This window comes from Austrofundulus limnaeus, unplaced genomic scaffold, assembly GCF_001266775.1.
Source record: "Austrofundulus limnaeus strain Quisiro unplaced genomic scaffold, Austrofundulus_limnaeus-1.0 Scaffold69, whole genome shotgun sequence".
Lineage (NCBI taxonomy): Eukaryota > Metazoa > Chordata > Actinopteri > Cyprinodontiformes > Rivulidae > Austrofundulus > Austrofundulus limnaeus.
This window is the reverse complement of record NW_013952471.1, coordinates 1,902,771-1,917,358: the sequence shown is the minus strand read 5'-3', so window position 1 is coordinate 1,917,358 and position 14,588 is coordinate 1,902,771. Positions and strand designations below refer to the sequence as shown.

Below are 14,588 nucleotides of genomic sequence, written 5' to 3'. Positions count from 1 at the left end.
TATATACTGTATATATATACATATATATACATACATATTTAAAAAATATTAAATTTTATTATGTATAATTTCCATTATAAAGCATTTATGCATATAAATTTCAATTTGAGTTCTCTTCTGTGTTTTACTTTAAAAAAATCCCCCATCAGCTGTGGGCTGCAGTGATATATATATATATTAAATTTTATTATGTATAATTTCCATTATAAAGCATTTATGCATATAAATTTCAATTTGAGTTCTCTTCTGTGTTTTACTTTTAAAAAATCCCCCCTCAGCTGTGGGCTGCAGTATTAATGATCCCCAGTCTCATGGCTGAAATCATTTTAATAATGCTGACTAAAGACTTTCATCTTTACAAAAACACAATTATTTTTAACAGATAACTTGTCAGGACTTAGTGGCAGGATGGACCCAAATGCAGGCAGGCAGGCAGACTTAAAAATTTAACAAAACTTTTATTAAATTAAAGGCCAGCATGGTGGCAAAAACAGAAAACTTACAAGTGAGTAGGAACAAGGAAGCCTGGGCAGAACATGAACCAAACAGAAACAAACAATGAACGGATGAAGGTGGAGAGCATGAGAACCAGTACAAGTAGTCAGAGACTAAGTGGAGAGTGGAGATAGCTGTGATGATTGGACAGGTGAGCAGAATGATCTAGAAGGGCTGAATAATCTGAGGATGAGATAAGGCATGAAATGAACACTAGATGGAAGCACAAGACAAGAACAYAAAACATACAAACACCAAATCCTCACACAAGTTTCATTTCAGTCTCCATCTTCATCTTGTGGTCAACCCTAGTCATTTAAATTAAATGAATACAGAACATTAACAAAAACCACACTAACATTTATAGTTAAATACAAAATGTCTCATTTTCTCTTAGACAAAAAGTCTAAAATAAGTGCAAGAAAACACAAAATAATGAAAACAGAAATTAAATTCTACAACTAAAACACTTCCTGATAAAACATGGAGGGTTTGGGTCAACACAGTGATGGGAAAAAGGAGACATCTGTGGTGTTTAATAAAAAAAACAGTTATTACTAAACACCTGAGAGTGGTTTAAAACTGAGCTGATTTATTCGGTTGTAACATTTTACATATTAAATATTACACAACATTAAACCATCTGTCAGTATGAAATGTAAAACGTGGAAGAAACAATAAAGAAGAAATGCTGACATTGTCACAATAAAACACAACCAAATTAGGATGGAACTGAAAGAGTAAGAACTGAAAGAGTAATGACAGGTAACAGGTAAAAAAAAGTCATAATAAACACATTATTATTTTATTCATGAGTTAACCTGCCTGCTTACACAGGACTAATTATTCCAGGGTTTTACATTCTTTTCATTTCAAACTTCCAGACTTTTCTAAACCTAATTCTCTAGATTTCTTCATCAGTGTTTGCACATGTTTGATCCTCAAGCATTAACACTGCCTGCACATTTCCAGTAGCCCATATGCAAACAGATGGAGGAAGGAAGATTTCTGGCCTGTTTATGAAACTATTCTCTGATGGATCATGTTAAAAATTGCCCACCTCTTGCACAGATTATGCAACACAAGGTAATGTAATGTAATGTAAACAAATAAACTATATCTAAAAACATTTAGACTTTTTCCTTTTTTCTTTAGTTGTCTTTCAAAGAGTCAGATTTTGGAAGCAAACTAAAGAAAATCAGAGCAGACCTTGGCATGTTTGGATTTTATTAATATTACAGTAAATCACGGTGGCTCAGGTGCCTGTCATGGCAGCAACCCTCAAACCCGCTGGTGGACACCGGCAGTGAGGGATGCTGTCAGGCTGAAGAAGGAGTCCTATCAGGTCTTTTAGGCCTGTGGGACTCTGGAAGCAGCCAATAGGTATCGGCAGTCCAAGCGGATTGTGGCTCGGGTGGTCACTGAYGCAAAAACCCAGGCATGGGAGAAGTTCGGAGAGGCCATGGAAAAAGACTTCCGTAAGGCTTCGAGGCGATTCTGGTCCACCATCCAGCATCTCAGGGGTGGAAAGCGATTTGCCACTGACACTGTTTAATGTGGGGATGGTGCGCTGCTTACCTCATCTCAGGATGTTGTGGGTCAGTGAGCAGAATACTTCAAAGAGCAGAGCCTGGGGACCCTGGGTCAGACTCTCCAATCTCTGGTGTCGAGGTCACTGAGGTGGTTACAAAGCTCCTTGGTGGCAAGGCTGAGATGAGATTCGCCCGGAGTTTCTTAAGGCTCTGGGTGTTGTGGGGTTGCGTTGGTTGACGCGACTCTACAATATCACGTGGACATCGGGGTCAGTTCCACTGGATTGGCAGACTGGGGTGGTGGTCCCCCTATTTAAAAACGGGGACCGCAGAGTGTGTTCCAACTATAGGGGGATCACACTTCTAAGCCTCCCTGGTAAGGTCTATTCAGGGGTCCTGGAGAGGAGGGTCCGTCGGATAGTCGAATCTCGGTTTCAAGAAGAGCAGTGTAGTTTTCGTCCTGGTTGTGGAACAATGGACCAGCTCTACACCCTCAGTAGGGTCCTGGGAGGGTGCATGGGAGTTCAACCTGTCTAGATATGTTTTGTGGACTTGGAGAAGGTGTTCGACGGTGTCCCTTGAGGACTCCTGTGGGGGTTACTCTGGGAGTATGGGGTACCAGGCCCATTGATACAGGCTGTTAGGTCCCTGTACGACCGGTGCCAGAGCTTGGTCCACATTGCCAGTAGTATTACTTCCTGCGACAGCTGAAGAAAGCTAAGCCACCGGCCAGGCTGATGGTGCAATTCTACACAGCCATCATGGAGTCCATCCTCAGCTCCTCCATCACAATGTGGTATGCCAGGGACAGACAGACTGCAGCACATTGTGCGCGCCGCTGAGAAGGTGATCGGCTGTAGCCTCCCATCTCTCCATGACCTGTATGTCTSCAGGACTGTGAGGCGAGCAGGTCGGATCACAGCTGACCCATGGTTTCAGTCCATTTGGACCAGAACATCCCGCCATAAGAACAGTTTCTTCCCCTCTGCCAGAGGACTCTAGAACATTTAGAATCACATCACTCTATAACTCTGCCTTGGCCACTTTATCACTGGATTTTAAATTGCACAACCCTGTCTACAGTATATTGTTTTTCTGGTCTACCACTGTATCTAATTGCACTACTCCAAATATATTGTTTGCTCTGATTACTGTATTGAACTGGTGTACATATGTTTTATATATTTTATTCTATGTTTTCCTTTATCCTTTGTATTTTCTATATTTGTTATATTTTATACTTATTGCACCTTTACACCAAAGCAAATTCCTAGTCTGTGAATCCTGTTCATTGACAATGGCAATAAAACTGATTCTGATTCTAAGTCGGACTCACATCRTGTGAAATTTGGACTCCGCCAAGGTTGTCCTTTGTCACGATTCTGTTCATAACTTTTATGGACAGAATTTCTAGGTGCAGCCAAGGTGTTGAGGGGATCCATTTTGGTGACCTTAGGATCACTTCTCTTTTTGCGGATGATGTGGTCCTATTGGCTTCATCAGATCGTGATGTCCAGCTCTCACTGGAGCGGTTCGCAGCCGAGTGTGAAGCAGCCGGGATGAGGATCAGTGTGCCTTCTCCGGGTCGGGGAGGAGGTCCTGCCCCAAGTGGAGGAGTTTGAGTATCTCGGGGTCTTGTTCATGAATGAGGGAAGAATGGAGTGGGGGATCGACAGGCGGATTGGTGCTTCWTCTGCAGTGATGTGGGTGTTGTACCGGTCTGTCGTGGTGAAGAGAGAGCTGAGTCAGAAGGCAAAGCTCTTGATTTACCAGTTGGTCTACGTTCCTACCCTCATCTATGGCCACGAGCTTTGGGTAGTGACCGAAAGAACAAGATCACAGATACAAGTGGCCGAAATGAGTTTCCTCTGCAGGGTGGCTGGGCTCTCCCTTAGAGATATTGTGAGAAGCTCGGTCATCCAGGAGGGACTCAGAGTAGAGCTGCTGCTCATCCACGTCGAGAGGAGTCAGTTGAGGTGGCTCATCTGGTTAGGATGCCTCCTGGACGTCTCCCTGGTGAGGTGTTCTGGGCACGTCCCACTGGGAGGAGACCCAGAGGAAGACCCAGGACACGCTGGAGGAACTATGTTTCTCAGCTGGCCTAGGAACACCTTGGGATTCCCCCGGATAAGCTGGCCCAAGTGGCTGGAGAGAGGGAAGTCTGGGTTTATCTGCTTAGGCTGCTGCCACTGAGACCTGATCCCATGTTTTACATGTTTCCCTACTTCAACACAGATGATTTAAATTGATAACTGATTAACAGGCTTTTGTTGAACTGCAGTCATCTGAATCAGCTGTGTCAAACTAGGGAAACCCCTAAAACATGCAGGGCAGTGCACCTTGAGGACCAGGGTTGAGAAACACTGCTATAATGCTTTCATGTTTTGAATTGAATTATTGAAATAAATGACACTCTCAATGATACTCTAAATTAGTGGTCTCTGTAGAACTAATATGTCTCTTGCTAAGAAGCACCACAGGAACCTCTGACGGTCTGGAAGCAGCTCCAGATACTGAACCCATCAGCAGCATCCAGCTGAGGTCTGCAGACTTGACTTCATAATGGATCTGAGCTAACAGAGTCCTGACAGATTGTCATGATTACGGTGGTTGTCACAGATCACAGATGAGTGTTTTGTGGGGCAGTTTTGGGCTGGTGCCGGACTGGGATCTCTTCGTCCTATTTAAAGAACAAAATCATTTCAGTCATCGCCTCTGGTTGTAGGTATTTTCTTCATTTTTAAAAACTATACAACAAAAACATAAAACATGATTGTAACCATTTGAAAACAATGTGATCCTCACAGTTTCAGCAGTGTCTGCAGTCTCCTCTCCCTCTGTGTGTTCACTGCCAGGAGTGAAGGCCTCAAAGTCAGACAGAGCGCTTTCCACAGCCTCTTCATCATAGTCTGTCTGGTACTCATCAGACAGCTCCTCTGAAGGCAGACCACACAAGAACCATTAGAAACAAACAAGGCTAAACTTTAAACAGTCTTTAACAGGACTGTGTTAGAACAATCGCTGACTGACCCTCTATAACAGCATTCTTCACTGGTTCAATTCTGGACACAATCTCTGCCAGGTCAGTGAAGGAGGCGTTAGGACAGGTCACCACCTGGAGGACACAAGGATTCCTGTGAGGCTTTAATTCATGACTCAACTGCTTACAGCTCTGACAAGTTTGTCTTTGGTTCTGCAGGCTGCAAACAACATTCAAAATGTCACCTGAAACCAGAATTTTGCATACACCCTATAACAGGACACGTGCATTTTTTTTCAACATGAAATCAGAATAAACTTTACCCGTTATACGTCACGTAGGAAACATCTTTCTATTTTCTACATGCCAGAATAATGAGAGAGAATTTTAAGGCAATTTTTATTACTTTCCTCAAAGTCAAAAGTTTAAATACACTTCATTAGTTTTTGGTACCACTGGCCTTAAACTGTATGACTTGAGTCAAACATTTTGGATCTCCTTCCACAAGCTTCTCACAATAGCTGGCATATAAAATGTATGTAAACTTCTGGTTACAACTAAAGACCTGAGTGGAAACAGGAGCAAACTGACACTGAATGGCAACACAAGTTTCTGCTTATGCTTCCTCTTGTGCAAGTTTAACTTAGACTTCTACACAGATAACAAAAAAGAAATCAAACAAGCAAAAAAAAAGACACAGAACAATAAACTTGATGCTCTGGAGCTACAGCAGCTGGCAGAAAAAAAATTGTCAATTTCAAAGAACATTTTAAGTATTAGGATTAAAAGGATTATGTCTGAAAACATACCTGTTAAAAACCTTTAATTTAAAGAAAGATTAAAAACTATTTTGGTTGCTGGGACCTCTGAATAGTTTCTTTATGGACTTTTATGCAAATCTCAAGTGAAACAAAAGTCTCATTTTGCCAGCATGGGTCACTTTAGTTGCCTCAAAACCTGGAATTGAAATTGTTAATAAATGTGATTGTAGCTGATGAACCTACAGAAGAAACCCCATACTGTTCAAGATAAATGGGAGGAAAATCTACACACCAGTGCTGATAGCCTCCAGAATCAACATCAAAAACTAATCAGAATTAAAGGAAAACTCTTGAGGGAAACCCTTTGGAGCATTTCAGAGATTTAACTCTGGGACGGAGGTTCACCTTCCAGCAGGACAAAGACCCTAAACACCCTGCTGAAGCTATACTACACTGGTTTATTGTCCTGAAATGGTCCAATCAAAGCCCAAACCCCAAACCAAAGAAAGAAAGAAGCATCATTTGGTCATGAAGAAGAGACGGTTAGTTAGACTGAGATCATGGAGACGACCCTGAAGAGACCCGATGCAGCAAAATGAGGTGACATAAAATCCATGAACCCTTTTTCTGTTTTATTTAACTATCCTGAATTAATTTGTGTGGACCCATTATTTATAATCAAATTGAAACTATAACTAAATTCTAGGTTAGAAGGTAACAAATTAGAAGGGATAGAAAGGGGGTGGATACATTTGCATCCCACTGCACATATAAAACAGCAGCTGTGCCACTCACGTGACCAGCCTTGGTCTTATGGAACTCCTCCTGGTGTCTGTCCCTCAGCATGGAGTCCACCACACCGCTGCGGTGCCACACGTCAAACAGGGTCTTCCCGTGTTGGTATCCTACCTCCTGCAGAGGCAGCCGAGCAACGTCAGGACACTCAACAGCAGAATATTAAAAAAAAGACAGAGGTAAACAAACTGCAGAGGCAGGAGAGACACTCACAGCGATCTCGTCAAACTTGCCAAAGTCCAGAGTGCCGTAGCGGTCGATGGGCGGCCGGATGTACTCGCAGTAATTGCTGTCTTTGACCAGCTCCAACTGCCGCACACAGCACACGTAAGCAAGCCGCGTTTGGATCTCTGCCATGTTCAGGACCTGAGAGGAAAACACACAGAAAACTAGGGATGTCCCGATCAGATACTCAGTATCGGTATCGATGGCAGATAACGGCCATTTTTTCAAAATCGGTTAGAATTGGATTTAGTCATGTGTAGGGGTACAACCTACACTTCTTATAGCAAAAGTTATAAGGAAATTCACGYGTTTTTCTTATTTTCGGTAATACCTTCTTTATACAAAATGAATGGACAAAACACACAATAAGATGAGCGTACTCAGTGAGTTTAGGTTGATCTAAAATAATAGAATAGAATAGAAACAGCCTTTATTGTCCCGCGCGGGGAAATTCTGGTGTAGTAGCAGCAGCACATTCATCAACAAGATCAACAAAACAAACAAGATCTTTTATTTATTTACAGAATCAAATAAATCACTAATGTACAACTTATTGTGAGATTATTTTCTTTTTAAAATTTAACAACAAACTTTAGATGTCAATAAACCATTTGTTTGTGGCACTTTTCTTAAGTTTTGGCAGGGCATAAGTTTAAGAGGAAAGAAAGGAGGAGGAAGAGGGTTAGTTAGTTTTAACTTTAAAGAATGTGGATTTTAACCAGAAAGGGCAGATGTCTCTCAACGAATATAGCCAAACCTCAGGTATGCTCAGTAACAAACAGCCATTACCTTGACTGGGGATAGTTTCACCCACCATGGCTCAAGTCAGTGGAAAGATCGTCTGGTGAAGAAATTCTTGGAACCCTATCCACTTGGACACTTTCGAGGCGTGTTTATGTTACTCCTTCAGCATCTTCTGTGCTGCTTTCAATTGAAGATCAGAGACGAGGCGCTTCTTGGTATACATCTCAAAAATAGAAAACTTCCACCATGGAATTTTCAAAACAAAAGTTTCTCTGTGAGGAACTTTGGTAAACTCAAAATAGATGAGACCGAGTGATGGTCTGGTCCAGACTGAGAGGTTCCCTTTGACTCAATGGGCTAAACCTTACAGCCAAACGTTGATTTTCCTCCTCGGAGAGCCAGTTGCGTCCTCATGAAGCATGCTTGTGTTCGCTTTCCAACTCAACTCAACTGACTAGCTGTGTTAGTTCAGAGATGTTAGTTTAAAAAGAGAGGAAGTGTTACTGAGCATTGCCAGCAAGGCTGGACTGGGACCAAAACCGGCCCGGGCATTTTTTGGTCATGGTGGCCTACCATCATTATTTATACAATTTACAAATACCAGAGGATGTGTTTGCATGTTGTGTTTCACAAGTTAAAGTACAGCAGCCTACAACGAAGAGAGTAACCATGTTAAATAAACTGATGAGCTCTTCACTCAGAGACTTTAATATTCATGAGGTTCTGATGCTCAGTCAGTGGATCAGAGAGCTGGATACAAACTGAAAGGGATCCCCTATTAGTTGTAACATTAGACTTTATTTGATAAACATATACTTTAACTGTAAAATAAAGACTGTAAAAATACTGTAGTCTGTTTTGTTTTGTACATTTTTGAAAATATATTTTAACARGGACTGAGCCATTTTATTTACATGCAAAGCATTCTGGGTAAATGATGACGTGGGTAGGTCATCGGTGCGAGGCTGCTAGCGAGCTATATCCACCTGACYGTTACTCATTAGACAATATCTGATGATTGCCTCTTTTAAATGAAACCAGAGAGCGTTGACAGAGAGGAGAAGGTAGAAATGACTCAGCCTGCAACTGAAAATATGGATGGAGGACAACAGAGCTGCTTCATGGAAGAAGAACCTCAGCTTAGCCTGTTAGCCTTTGTGCTAGCACTGACACTATATTGCCTTATATGTATTAGCTCGGTGCTGGTGCGACAAACAAGCTAAACTGTTGTCCTCCATCCATATTTTCAGTTACAGGCTGAGTCATTTCTACCTTCTCCTCTCTGTCAACGCTCTCTGGTTTCATTTAAGAGACAATCGTCAGATTGAAGAAATTTATAGTTATTACAGGTTAGTACTGATGTTAGAAGCACAACACTATATTCTTAGATTTTCCTTTTTATAATGTTGACAATGTTTAATCTATTATGTTTTGATTGATAACAGATTAGTTACATGTCCGAAATATCTATAACAACACATATTCAACCGTTATGAGAACATTAGATGAGAATTTTGTCTGAATGCCTGTGATTCAGCCGTAGGTCAGTAGGGGGCGAATGCATTGAAGAACATGTATAAATTGATGAACTTCCTGGTTTTTCGCCAGTGTGGTTTCCTGTCATCTCAAGTGACAATAAACCCCACTCAGATCCAGAATTCTGATGTTGTATGGTTTGATTCCTTCTACAAATCATTTTATTTAACAATGGTGGTTTTAATATCGACTTCAGTTTATTGAACATGCATTTTCTTACAGTTTTGGTGACCCCGACGTTTGCTGCAAGTCGAGGCGAGGGCTGCCTCGTTCTCTTGGCTTCTCGGCCTAGCGGGTGGGAGGACAGGTCATCATAAGTTCTGGGCGCCAGATGACAGGTGAGCAAAATCATTTTTTGCTTTCCATTTTGATAAACAGACAGGACTGAAGGACGATCTGTTTTTCCACTGGCTGGCGCGTGGGGCTGGGGGGTTAGAGGAGCCCCGCTAAGTGTTAGCTTTGCTAAGCTAAGCCTGTGGGTAAGCTCAGCAAAGGAGCGTGATATTCGGCGTAGTCATAACAAACGAGGTTTAATGTGGACAGTAAAAGACGGTTTAAAAGCGTTTAAACATATCAGTCTGTGGGGGTTTAAAGCCATACAATAAATTGGGCCCTTTAGGTAGTGAAATACTGTATGTGTTTTTGTATGTTTTGTGGTGCGTGTTGCGTGTAAAAATATTATCTCTTAGGCCGTTTTATCTTATGAGTTCTTTCTGAAAACCTAAGTGGGTCTTCTGTAAAAGACTGCGCTAAATAGGTGGGGTACAACATTACAAATACATGGTGGCCGCATGGGCAGTTATATTATGCCCGTCAAAAGGAAAAATCCATGAATTGTAAGTTGTGATTTCCTGGTGGGTATTTTCGCAAGGTTTTAAAAAAATCCTTATTTAAAGGTGGGGTATACATGCGCGACATTGGGAATAAATCCAGGGGTCAAACACTTTTTTTCCTCTCTCTATCATTTGTGAGAATGTATGTGGGGTGGTTCTCCATTCAGCAGGTGTCCATTCACACGGATGTGTCATGTATTGATTCAGAATAAAAGTATTCTGTTACAAGAAGTCTGGCACTGACGTGACCGCTGGTGGATTATGTGGGACATCTGTGGGTGGGCATAGACAGGTTTTGGGTTTTGTTTTCTTGTTTTAGTTTAGGGTAGCTGCAGCCGGGAAATTGTACAAACAGCAGGAGGTACTGGGGTGGACTGCTGCTTAGGGTAGTCTACGTCAGGGTCATCACCTGCTGGGCATTGCGCCAGATTTCCTGTGCTGGGGTTACGTGAATAAATTATAAACACGTCTGATAAATTTGTAGAAGATTTGCATAAATTCTAAGACGAGTCTCAGGGGGTGGTCTTATATCGGACTTTTCAGGTTTATCTTGAAGGTGTTGAATCTAAAAATTTAAGGATGGAAAAAGATGTTTGTTGTTAAGATGTGCCAAGGTTTATTGCATGACGGAGACTTGTCACAGTTTGACCTAGCAGCGCCCACACCTGCAGCAATAGACAGAATTGTTTGTAAATTGGATGTGGTTGTTAGGAAGAAGGTTGATTGTTGAAAGGGCCTTGAATGACGAACTACTTAAATGACATCTGTGTCCGCAGACTAAGCTGTTAGAAAACACCTTGAAATATTGTTGTATAATAAGAATGTTATGTCCCTAAAGAGATGGAGAGTACAGAGTAGCTGGAGAGTGGCTGAGGGTATGCGCTTAAGACAAAACATTTCTGGCTGAATAAACCTTATCTATTTAATTACATTGAATGGTTTCAAACAGGTTTAGAAAACAAATGGTCATAACTCAGCAGTACCTGCAACTTTCTGGTGTCTTTACTTATTCTGCCTCATAATTTAGGAAAAATAAACGATAGTGATAAAACTGGAACCTACCACCACGTGGTGTTGGTTGTAAAAAAAAAAGTCAGCAGGAAAATTTGATAATAGTTCTGAGTTAAATCTGGTTGTTAGTTTACATATGAAACTAGTCCTTAAACTTAGACTTTGAATTTATTAATCTCTTCCAGTGCGATAACATTTTAAATTCAACAATCTTTAGTGTAAAATTAGTTCGATAAAAAGGGCAATATTGAACTCTCTCCCTCTCAGTACCTAGGTGTTATAAAAAAGGCAGCAGCCTTTCTCTAGAAAAATATATATAGGTACCAATATAATTTTCAGGTTGAAACCGTGTGTCAAAGCTGTTTTTCCAGTTTAAGCTTCTGATCCTGCTCGAAACAGGTAAACAAAAATATACGTCCCTGCCACACTCTTACACATATTCTGGTCCTGTCCAAAGCTACATGGATACTGGCAAAGCATCTTTGACACCTTTTCAGGACTTTTTGGACGAACTGTTCATCCATCACCACTCATTTCTCTTTTTGGGGTGGCTCCAGCAGAAGCTTCCCTCAGTGAACATCAGAGGACGGTGTTAGCTTTCTGCTCTCTACTGGCTAGAAGACTTATTCTTCTTCGATGGAAGGATCCACATCCTCCAGTATATGGTCATTGTTTAAGAGAAGTTATGTCTTACATTCATTTAGAGAAGATTAGATATACTGTTAGGGGATCTGTAAACAAATTCTTTGACATCTGACAGCCATTTTTATCTTACGTAGAAAAAACTTCAGCAGATAACATTGTCTAATGGTCAAATAATGGTTCTATTTCGTGTAAGCTCCGCCCTCTAAGGCTATCGCTGATAGGTACCCCGCTTGCGCTCACGCATTCTGAAGAACCAATAGTCTACGCCCACGTACTGTGGGCCCCACCTCGGTCCGTATAAAAGGGGAGGACGGACTTGAGTTCAGCTCCCCCTTTTTTTCAGCTTCGGCATTCGACATGTAACCATAGAAGACGCCACATACATGTAAGTGCTATGATTCCTTTTATATTGACATGGAATTCGTGTCCGGCGCCACCGAGCTATGATCCGCGTCCTTTCCGGGCTGCTCGGGGTTCGGCTTTCCCCGGCACAACCCGTTTTTACTCCGGTCTCRTTCCTCGGAGAAGGCTGACCGTGATTAGCTAGCATGTATTTTTCCCGCGGTGTCCCTGCGGTGCAGTATTATGCTAAGCTAAGGCGCCGGACATCTTCGGACATCTTCTTGCTTCCACAGAAGTCCCTGTTTTTTCATAGCCACTAACAGCTCACTCGTTACACGGATGTGGTAGCTAGTAGTTAAGGCCTTCAGACATCGACGTTTCCAGCCAGGACTGGACTGGAAGTTTTTCCAGATTTTTTTGGACCATGCGCTTCTCATTTTCGGCATGGTCTGAGCTATCTTTCTTCGGGGACGGAGGCCCAGGCTAGCGGGGTTTCCCGCCGGAGATCACGGCGGCAAACTAGCTAAGCCGGTTAGCCACCTAGCTAAGCTAAGCAGTGCGCTATATCTCAGCGTGTTGCGCCGAAACTGGACCCCGCTTTTCAGTGGAGAAGCTGGAGTCAGGGTGCTGCCGCTTGGTGTAGCTTCTAGCCATGGACGTGCTATGTAGCTTGACCAGGGTAGTTGCAGACCGCTGCTAGCTGGTTTGTAACACATGATGTGTAGGCTGCTATTGGCTTGCTCGCAACACAGAGATGTTAGCTAGATGGGTTAAGGCATTCAGTGGTCYGCGCTCCCAGCCAGGATTGGACTGGGAGCTCATCCAGACCYTTTAGCCAAGACAGGTTTTGCCCCTAGCATGGAGATGCTAGCTACAATGCTAGGAGTTGCTTATTCCAAGCTGAGAGCTCCGGTCTCGTTCCACGCGGACGTAACAAAGTGGAGGGGGTGACCGTCTTCGGTTTTTGCCGGTCCCAGTACTGGAATCTTCGTCCTCCATGGTCTTCCTCACTGGGGCGGAGCGGTCTGCCGGATGGCGACCTTTTCTCTCACAAGRGGTACACCAGCAGCTTGGCAGCTGGGCCGACCGGTCCCGTCATCGTGCACAGTTTGAATCTCTGCGCTGTTTAGGCCAGGTGTGCATCCTTCATCATGATTTGGAAGCAGGAGAAATGTGTATGGCTAAGGCTAGGTCCGCTAGTTCTGAAACTAGCCGGCCTCTGGTCCTTGCTAAACACAGTCACACACAAAAACATCTTCTCCCACCGTTCCACGTTCGGTGGTCCGTTCCGCCCCCTTGTGGCCAGCGAACACACACACACTCTTCTCTTCACCCCGCCAGCGAACGGCGGACGTAAGAGAAGACAGGCAGCATGAGCCACATCACAAGCAGGGGRGTGTCACCCTCCCGCCTCGTTTCAGCATGAATCCACCAATCACAGCCYCGCGATGAGCGCTGTGTTTGGCTCCGCTGAAACTCGCCTTAACTCATGCTCACGTACGGCCCCGGAGGCAACCCCTCCCGGGCCGCATTCAAAAAGAKGGTGCGCAGGGCTCCCCGGAGRTCCTGCGCAGCCCTTTTGAGCAAAGCCTCCCATGGGTCACACGAGAGAGCGTGACGGTGGCGAAGGCTCTGAGTGGATCGGTTGCTACAACAACTGTTCTACAACCGGCGCATGCGTGAGCTCTCTCAGAGCGCAGCTCTGTCTGGGAACACACCTGTCCTATGGACAAGTGGATGAAGCGCTTGATAAAAAATGGGTTACAGGTTGCAGTTTGCAACCAAGCCTCCCCGGTTCAGCGGGACCCTGGAGACCCACTTGTCGTCTCCTCAGCAGGATCTCGCTCTTCAAGCAGAGCTCCAGGAACTCCTAAACAAGGAAGTCATTTCCAGAGTTCCAAGTGGGAAGGAATACGAGGGTTATTTTTCCCAGTATTTCCTTGTTCCCAAAAAACCGGGTGCAATGAGACCAATCCTGGATCTCTCGCTTTTCAACAATTCATACTGAAAAGACCTTTTCACATGTTGACAACCAAACAGATGCTCACATGTGTTCAGGAAGGTGATTGGTTCACGTCAATCGACCTGAAGGATGCTTATTTTCATGTCTCGGTCATCCCGGTGCACAGAAAATACCTGCGTTTTTCTTTTCAGCAGATTCGGTACCAGTAAAACCGCCTTCCTTTCGGTTACCCACTGGCACCACGCACCTTCTCCAAGTGCGTAGAGACAGCACTGCAGCCTCTGCGCTCAGCGGGAATGAGAATCCTGTTTTATCTGGACGACTTACTCCTGCTGGCCCCATCCAGACAGGAAGCAGCATCACAGACGGAGAAACTGTTAGCAAACCTAAGGATGCTGGATTTTTCCATAAACTGGAAAAAGAGTTCTCTCATTCCGGCCCAATCCATCATGTATTTGGGTGTGGATCTGAACTCAGTCACCATGACAGCTCATCTGTCCCTAGCCAGAAAAGAGAATCTGCTGTCGTTGTTAGCGCATGTCAGACCCCGCAGGTCAGTGACAGCTCTAACCARCATGCGTCTCTTGGGCATGATGACAGCAGCCCACGCAGTGGTTCCGCTCGGGCTGCTACCCACGAGACGCTTACAGCGGTGCTTCTCCTGGCTAAAGATAGATCRGATACGCCACAAGCGCAGGATCAAATCGATCCCCTCCTCAGTGGAGG

General features: G+C 43.6%; 1 protein-coding gene across 1 annotated transcript in view; it reads right to left on the bottom strand.

Annotated features, from left to right (window-relative positions):
- Positions 1 to 4,061: 4,061 nt before the first annotated feature.
- The window catches only part of pnpla7b (patatin-like phospholipase domain containing 7b), a gene marked incomplete in the record, with an annotated part of 120,415 nt that continues 109,888 nt past the window's right edge, over positions 4,062 to 14,588 (bottom strand). The window contains 5 exon segments of the mRNA XM_014010478.1: positions 4,062 to 4,707; positions 4,833 to 4,963; positions 5,058 to 5,142; positions 6,564 to 6,680; positions 6,777 to 6,929. Coding sequence (XP_013865932.1) covers positions 4,648 to 4,707; positions 4,833 to 4,963; positions 5,058 to 5,142; positions 6,564 to 6,680; positions 6,777 to 6,929 — 546 coding nt within the window.